At 48.8% G+C, this 8,970-nt stretch overlaps 1 protein-coding gene across 1 annotated transcript; it reads left to right on the top strand.

Moving 5' to 3' along the window:
* Window positions 1-2,442: 2,442 nt before the first annotated feature.
* GADD45GIP1 (GADD45G interacting protein 1) lies at window positions 2,443-6,914 on the top strand. Its single transcript, XM_077470316.1, has 2 exons — window positions 2,443-2,828; window positions 6,326-6,914. Exons 1-2 carry the CDS (start codon window positions 2,482-2,484, stop codon window positions 6,645-6,647), a joined length of 669 nt encoding a protein of 222 aa, XP_077326442.1. The 5' UTR covers window positions 2,443-2,481; the 3' UTR covers window positions 6,648-6,914.
* The last annotated feature ends 2,056 nt before the right edge of the window (window positions 6,915-8,970 follow it).

Below are 8,970 nucleotides of genomic sequence, written 5' to 3'. Positions count from 1 at the left end.
GTGCGAGGGCCACTTAAGCAACTTGGTAACTGATCACGGGTCAATCAGCAGAGCAGGCGGATGGCAGGTCCATGTCAGCTCTGCATATGCAGAGTGGATACAGCCGGATTGTAGGTAGGACAATAGTCAGTTTACATCTGCTACTCCTTAGAGGTGAATGGAGGGTCCAATTGGGTCAGACTGACTGTGTGAAATGGCCCATGGCTGCTTTCACTCTGATGTGCTCCAGTTTACACGCACCGTGGGTGCAACCCTGTGTACCTGTGCCTTTTCTGCACTTTGCAATAGACTTCTATTATATTCTGCAGGTTTGGTGCACTTTCAGAAAGCTCAAACTTGCAGGTAATAAAAGTATTGATCAGTGCAGGTAACCCACAGGTGCACTGCTCTGCATCTGCGGATTCATTTGAAAGCAGCCCAGTAACCACTACAGAACAGATATGCCCATATACACTGGGATTTTAGTGATAAACTGACCCTGAATAACTATTCTATTCCATCCCAGAGCAGTTCGTGGGCCACATCAGATGGCTCCGCAGGCCACATGTGGGCCCCGGGCCACCCCTGACCTAAACCTTCTTTAAGCTTCTGCACAGCTTTATCCCCAACCTGTCTGGCGTGTTCCTTGGCCTTCATGATGCCGTTTGTTCACTAAGGTTCTCCAACAAACCTCTGAGGAGGTCACAGAATAGCTTTATTTAAAAATCTCGCACCCACCATTTACTAATCAAGCAACTTCTGAAAACAATTGGTTCCACTAGGTTTTAGTTAGGGGTAGCAGAGTAAGGCTGGTCATAGAGTATACAATTTTTCTATAGATTTCTTTTAGATTTACCAAAACCATATAATACAAGGTCGAATCTAAACCCTTTCAATTTTTATGCAATTAGGCAGAACCTTGTACTACACAGTTGAAGGTAAACCTAAAAGGAAATTGAAGAAAATTGTATGGTGTATGCCCAGCTTTAAGGGTGCTGAATACAAAGGCACACCACATTTTTCACACACAACCCCCCCCCCCCCCAATTGGGACACTAGTTCTGTCAACCAGCAATTCACTCTTCCTTTTTGGCTATGGGACACAAGGGGGGGGGGGGGGCTGACAGGGGCTATAACCCTCCCTCTAGCCAAAAGGGGACACACTTTCACATTGTTCCTATTGAAAAACAATGAAAGCTGCAAGGGAGATACAATAAGCAGCAAGTGGGTACAAGGGAGGGGCATATTGGACAACCAACATTTAATGGGAAACCAACTCTTTACCACTAAAAGCTGCAAGCCATCTTGGGTAAACCCCTTATCTCAGTCATCAGACTCCATAAAAAAGTTATCCATGTCTGCCTGTCCGTTGTGCATGTAAGAGTCCACCCCCATATCAGTGTCAGCTGCAAGGAAGGATATACATTGAGCAAGTGGATATATGGGGGGGGGGGGGGGGGGAGACAAGGGGGCCAGGGTGTCATGTGGATGATAAAAGGGGACAAACTGACCACCAATGGGAAACGAACTCTTGACCAATGAAATCTTCAAGCTATCCTAGGTTGGGTTGCCCCTTCTCTGCCCCCACCCCCCCCCCCCCTTCTGTGTACTCAGACTCCCTTTACATCAGGGGACCCTTACAGTGCCCACATTGGTGTTGGCCCCCTTATATTAGTGTCCCTATTAGAATGACCCCCCCCACCCCATTATCAGGGTCCCTATAAGAACACTGCACCCCACATATCAGGGCCCCTACAAGAGTCCACCTACCATACATCAGGGTCCCCATTAGAGCACCCCCACTGATACCAGGGTCCCTGTTGGGAGTATCCCCCTTATATCAGGATCCTCCCCACCAAATCCCCCCCCCTCCCCCATTATATCAGGGTCCTTAATGGAGTCCCCTGCTTACATTAGGGTCCCTTTTCAAGTTTAACCCCTTAGATCAGGGGTCTCTTCAGAGTCTCCCACCATCAGAGGCCCCATTAGAGACGCTCCTTACAATAGGCTCCCCATCACAGCCTGACCCCCAACATCAGGATCCCAATAGAACCAGCTAAACATTTAAAACCTTGCAGACCATAGTTTTGAGACCCTGGATTTAGAGGATACTCAGTATTTTAAACCTCACCATCCATATCACATACATAAAAAGAGCTAATAAATAAAATAAAAAGTTTTCATCTTCTGATAAACTTGCAAATTCCTGCTGGTGAATAGCTCCATGTGTCCTCCTCCCCATAATACTCACACTGTGAACCCAGGCTGCTCAGCACACACTCTACCTGGCTAGAGCTGTCTCCCCTTATATAGCGAATCAGTATCATCATCAGCACCACTCACAGGTGTGCACAACAGGCATAGCCGAGGACACCCTTCCTCCCTGCCCAACGCAGGCACCACACAGGACGCCTCAATTAAGTCCCACATAGAGTTCAGCGCTGTCTCTGCACTTCCGCCACACTCTGAGGGCCCCATCTCCTGTCAGAGGGGGCTTCCATCATGGCGCTGCCCATACAGCGATGCTGGTGCAGGCTGCGGGCTATGACCTTACCGTGGCCGGCGGCGGGTTATCACGCTAAGCCGGTGCCTCTGAACCTGAGCGGCGTCTACATCCCGGATCCCGCCGACCCGAAGACGAAGGCGTGGCAGAAGGGCCCGGCCTTTGAGGCTAAGCTGTATGGTCGGTATGGCAGCGCCTCCGGGGTGAGCCCTGAGCGGCTGTGGCCGAGCCCCGAGGAGCTGCAGAGGATAGAGGGGGAGGAGAAGGAATGGTACCCGAGTCTGGGGGAGATGCTGAGCAGAGTGGAGGCCAAGGAGAGGGAAGAGCAGAAGATCAAGCAGGAGAGGTGAGTGAGACACCCCCAGCCTTCCTATAGAGGGTTATAACCCCTGCCAGCGTTTATTTCTGTCACCTGTGTCCCCTTAGAGGGGATTTCCTTTCACTTCCTGTCCTGTAGCCAAAATAGGAAGTGACCCAAAACGCCCAGAGTGACCACTGTACTGTGTGTAGCGTTGTCACCCAATCATAGGAGTAGGTTGGGGCTATAAGACCCCTCCAGCTCGGGGGTGGGTGTATTGTAGCCAATGGAAGCAATGCTGCCCCATCACTTCCTCTTGTCTGGTGATCAGTGGACCGGTGTAGGCTCCCAGGATTTGCAGCTGGATGACAGATAACTTTGTCAGACAGACGTGTGGTATTGCTGGGAGCTCTGTATGAATGGTATATATAGCCGGCATCACTAATTGAGGGGCCACGGTCCGGATCTGGAGAGAGCCATTTGTCCCAACCAGACTGCCGCTGCTGTCATTCTCAGAGCCGACAGCGGGAGCCCTGGATGGAGGGTGGGGGCTGTTAACAAGCAGGTGATTGGTTGCTAGGATGCAGGGCGGACCTATCAACCAATCACTAGCTCACATCTCCCATCCTCTGTCCAGACCTGCTGTGCCTCCCATCCTCCGCCCTGTCTGTGTGAGTTAGGACAGGAATGGGGGGAGCGGGGAGATGTCAGTCAAGGACGGTAATATGGGGGAGGAGCTGATGACTGTAGTGAGGGGGGGGCATTGAGGAACGTAATGGGTGGGGGCAATAATGGGGGTCCCACCCTCTGCCCAGACTTGCTGTGCCTCCTGTCCTCTGCCCTGTCTGTGTAAGGTAGGACAGGAAGGGGGTATGTCAGTCAAGGACAGTAATATTCGGGGGGGGGAGCAGATGACTGTAATGGAGGGGGGGGGGCTGAGGGTGGGGGGGTATTGGGGACTGTAATGGGGGAGCAGTAATGGGGGTCCCACCCTCTGTCCAGACCTGCTGTGCCTCCTGTCCTCTTCCCTGTCTGTGTAAGCTAGGACAGGAGGGTGGGGGGGGAAGTCAGTCAAGGACATTAATATGGGGGAGGAGCTGATTACTGTAATGGGGAGGGGGGCATTGAGGACTGTAGTGGGGGGGCAATAATGGGGGTCCCCCTCCCTGTCCAGACCTGCTGTGCCTCCCATCTTCTGCCCTGTTTAAGGTAGAAGGGGGGGTGAGAGATGTCAGTCAAGGACAGTAATATGGGGGAGGAGCTGGAAACAGCAATGGGGGGAAGAGAGAGTGGGGGGGTGTCGAGGACAATAATGGGTGGGGGGGGAATAACGGAGGATGGATCTGAGGATTGTAATATGGGGGCTGGGGTGCTAAGGACAGTTGGGGGGGGGGGGGGATGCTAAGAACGGTATTGGGGAGGGCTGAGGACAGTAATGGAGGGGAGGAGTGTAATCATGGGGGGTTGGAGCCGAGGATAGTATTAGGGGGAACTGAGGGGGAGATCTTGAGCATAGTAATGAGGATGGGCTGAGAACATTAACATGTGGAGGGAACTGTAATGTAAAGGGGGGACAGGGACCAAGGATGTTGATGTGAGATTGTGATATGACACACGCACACATCACAGGTAGAGCACCCTATTCAATTTAAAGCAGAGTTCTGCTTAAAAAAATAAAATAATTAAGTCCGTAGCTACAAATACTGCATCTGCTGACTTTTAATAATCGGACACTTACCTGTCCCAGGGTCCAGCGATGCGAGGGAATAAAGCCCCACTCGTCTCTGCCTCCTCTCTGTGGCGCCGGCATTCTAACTGAGCACCCAGCTGTGGCTTCACAGCCTGGCACCCACTGCACATGTGTGAGCCGCGCCGCGCACAGTGACTGGCTGGGCGATCATCTGGGACCTGTGATGTGTCGCAGATGATTGGCGAGAGGGAGGGGAGGGGGACAGGTGATCTCCCTTCTGGTGCCATGGTGAACCGGGAGGAAGTGGGAGCTGGGACCCTCTAAAAACAGGGTATCCCCCCCCCCGCCAAAAAATTGCTTGCCAAATGTGGCATGTCAGGGGGTCACCTTCCTTTAAAGCTGAAGTTCCATTTTTGGGTGGAACTCCGCTTCAAAACAGGGAAAGAGGTCTCTTGCTCCCAATTTTAGGCACTGCTGAGTTTGAAGAGGCCGATCTGCTGACAGGCTTAAAGCAGAATTAAACCCTCCTTATGCTACAGCGAAGGAAGCTGCTTCTGTTTGATCTTCAACTGCCATGGTGCTGCACATGTGAGCAGTTATTTGATGGTTTGACAGTTTGTTTGAGGACACAAGCAAATGTGACAGTTAGCAATACCAGGAATGCATTCCTGGTATTGCTAACTGTTTTTTGAAATTGTTAAGTCGATGGGTTTAGTTCTGTTTTATGATTATCTGCTGCTCGGGGGACTCTGGGCTTCAACATAATAGCAGCCTTCCACAGGTAGAAATGGGAGCAATGCTGGAGGCAATTTACAGCACACACTAATGGCCCGTACACACGATCTGAATATTGTACGACCGCTTTCGGTTAATAGTCGCAAATAGAAATTGAATAGCTAAATAAAGTCTCAAATTCTCGTACGATAGAAAAAAAAAATCCAAAGTTATGTCATGTGTTGTAATCCATTTGTATTGAATTTTCAGACGACAACTATACTGACCGAAAATCATACGAGGAAAATTTTTGTGAATGCCCGATCGAATAAGATCGGATGAACGGTCATGATCGGCTGTGGAAAGTAGTGTACACACGATCCGAAAATCGTACAATCCTACCTCAGACGACCGTTTTCATACGATATTCAGATCCTGTGTACGCCCATCAGTTTGGTAGCCTAATTATTAACGTGGAATGTATGTTCCTTGCTGTGTTTTTTTTATTTATTTATCAAGTTGTTATTTAGTTGGATTTATTTTACTCGGTGTGATGCATATCAGTGTATTATAGTGAATAAAAACCTGCAGTATCGTAGTTTCTCAATCTTTTGATGTTTTGGACCCCTTTCACACCAGGGCGTTTTGCAGGCGCTATAGCGTTAGAAATAATGCCTGCAATCCGCCCTTAAACCGCTGCATCATAGTCTCCAGTGTGAAAGCCCTGAGGGCTTTTACACCAGAGCGGTGTGCTGGCAGGACATCAGGAAAAGTCCTGCCAGCATCTTCTTTGGAGTGGTGAAGGAACGGTGTGTTTACCGCCGCTCCCCATTGAAATCAATGGGGCGGCGTTGCAATACCGCTGGCAAAACGCTGCTATTGCGGGTGGTTTTAACACTTTCTCGGCTGCTAGCGGGGGGGGGGGTAAAAGCGCCCCGCTCGTGGCCAAAATGCGCTGCGAATCGACCGCTATGGGCACGGCAGTGTGAAAGCCCTCTTAAAGTGGTTCTTCCGTCATCCTTTAAAAAAAAATTTAAAGCCAGCAGCTAAAATTTGTATTTATTTACTTGCACTGTGCACGTGACTTTGGAAGAGGCCTAAAGACTGAACTGATTTTCCAACTACTTTTTATTTCTAACAGGGAAAATCTGATTGCTGCCAACATGGCAAAGATGCCCAAGATGGTGGAAGATTGGCGCAAAGGAAAGCGCGAGGCACGGCAGAAGGAGAAGGAGGAAAAAGCCAAAAAGCAGCGTCTGTTATTGGTCGCCCGTGAGAAATTTGGCGTCACCGTGGATCCCCGCAGCCCCAAGTTTCTGGAAATGATGAAAGATCTAGAGAAGGATGAGAAGAGGAAGCTAAAGGCTGTGAAGAGGATGCAGCGTGAGGAAGAGAGAGCGGCCATTGCGGCAGCCTTCACTGTAAAACCGCCCGCAGACTCGGACAGTGGCAGTCCTGTATAATGAATGCGATGTTATCGGCACGCACTGATAGACTGGTACAAAGGAAACGATGGATGTTTTCATAGCTGTCCCATTATCTTCTATATCGCTCTGGAAGCACATCAGCTGCTTCATGCAGGCTCTTCTAGTACTTCTAGACTGGCTCTATTATTACTTAATGGAACACCAGAGCTGAATGTGTATAGGTTGACATTTTGTGTGTTTTTAAAGTGTATGCATAAAATAGTTCCTATACAGAGAGTTTCTAATAAAATGGTTTTCAGCTGACTTTTCGCTGTTGCTGAATTCATAGTGATATGCCTGTTTTGTAGATTCACATTTCTCTAAGCACTTATTGAATGTTGCAATGAAACATTGGTGATTTTGTAGGGCTGAAACAGCTGTTTTCATAATCGATTAGTTGGTCAGCCAACTGGGTGAACTGCATACAGAATGCACCATGTCAGGAAATGCAGTGCAGCACACGTACAGCTCAGTACATCATCCATACATGTCAGTAAGTGTCAGAGTGCTTGTGAACATATGAGGAGCAATGCCTCATGGGACATTTTTTGTCTGATTGCCTTTTAATATTTTGGGGACATATGGTTGGAGTTCTGCCCTGCGTGAGTGTGAAGGATCCCTGACATTGGAGCTGGTGGACAACCCCACCCACCCCCTTTCAGCGCTGTCACACGTTGAATGACAATTGCGCGGTCATGCTACCCTGTACCCAAATTAAATTTTTATCATCTTTTTTTCCCCACAAATAAAGCTTTCTTTTGGTGGTATTTGATCACCTCTGGGTTTTAATTTTTTTGTTTAAAAATAAAAAAATGAAATGCAAAACCGTTTTATAGTTTGTTATAAAATTTTGCAAACTGGTCATTTTTCTCCTTCATTATTTTCCCCTGATGAAGCTGCACTGATAGTGGCATTGATAGGTGGCACTGATGGGCATTGGTAGGTGACGCTGATAGGCAGCACTGCTAGGTGGCACTGATGAGGCATAGATTGGCACTGATGAGGCATTGATTGGCACTGATGAGGTGGCTGTGCCTATTCCTCTTCAGGACTGAAGTCCCTTTATACAGAAGTCGGCTTTTTTCTCCTCGCTCTGTTAGTGTGAGAAGAAAAAAAATATTACCGATCTTCTGTTTACATCATGTGATCAGCTGTCATTGGCTGACAGCTGATCTCATGATAAGGGGCCTGGATTGGCCCCTTACCTCAATCCATGATCAGCTGAGTCTCGTTGACTCTGTGACCACAGCGCATGCCAATGTAGGTCCGCGCTGTAGCCATCATCCGGGTATAGTGCGGATGGGAACAGGTTAAAGAACCTTTCTGTCACATCATCATTATCTGGAGTGTTACCAGCAAGAGTAAAAGGAGAAAGACACAGCAATTCTCTATGATAATTAAACCCCTTTCACACTGAGGTGCTTTACAGGCACTAAAAATAGCTCCTGCAAAGCGCCTCTCCTTTCCCGCCAATGGGCTTTCACACTGGAGCGGTGTGCTGGCAGCATGCAAGCAGCATCTTGGAGGGTCCCTGAAATCAATGGGCAGTGGCACTATGTGGGCGCTTTTAACAATTTTTCAGCCGTTAGCGGGAGTTAAAAGCACCCTGCTAGCGGCCAAAATGTGTCGGTAAAAGGGGTCATTTGGGGGGTATTTGTACTTTCCTGACATTTCAGAGCCTCAAGAAATGAGATGGACCAGGGCTTGACAAATTTGCTTAGGAGCCAGCTGAAAAAGTTAAGAGTCAGTTATTTAAATCTGTCTGGGGCATCGGACAATAAGAATTGCTCATGCCTGATACTAAGAGAAAACACAACAAAGACAATATTTAACAATTGAAAAAAAAAAATCAACTTTTGTTTTGTTATAAGATTTTGCAAATGTTTTTTTTTTTTTTTTTTTCTTCCTCCTGCACTGATGTGCTTTGATAGGCTGCACTGATGGGACGACATTGAGGTTGGAACTGATGGGCACCAATAGGCAGCACAGAGGTGCCACTAATGGAAACTGGCAGGTGGCACTGATGGGCAGCATTGCCAGGTGGCACTTGATGGCACTGCTTGGCACTGCTTGGCACTGGCAGGTGGCACTGGATTGCTCTGAAAAGTAGCAATGGGTGGCACAGATTGGCAGGTGGCACTAACTGGCAGGTGGCACTGGATTTGCATTGGCAGGTGGCACTAACTGGCACTGGCAGGTGGCAATGGTTGGCACGTGGCACTGACAGAAGGCATTGGCAGGTGGCACTGGCAAGTAGCACTGCTTGGCACTAGCAGGTGGCACTAACTAGCAGGTGGCACTGGCAGATGGCTTTGGCAGG

The sequence above is a fragment of the Lithobates pipiens genome, unplaced genomic scaffold, assembly GCF_037356315.1.
Source record: "Lithobates pipiens isolate NorthernLeopardFrog02 unplaced genomic scaffold, aLitPip1_a1.2 Scaffold_8, whole genome shotgun sequence".
In the NCBI taxonomy this organism is placed as follows: Eukaryota; Metazoa; Chordata; class Amphibia; order Anura; family Ranidae; genus Lithobates; species Lithobates pipiens.
Note: the sequence above shows the minus strand (reverse complement) of the source record. Positions and strands in the feature narration are given on the sequence as shown.

Bases quoted from the DNA above. Each gene is read 5' to 3' on its own strand.
- GADD45GIP1 (XM_077470316.1), top strand. From the start codon at position 2,482: ATGGCGCTGCCCATACAGCGATGCTGGTGCAGGCTGCGGGCTATGACC. The intron at 2,829-6,325 runs GTGAGTGAGACA...TATTTCTAACAG, and splicing joins CAGAAGATCAAGCAGGAGAG to GGAAAATCTGATTGCTGCCA.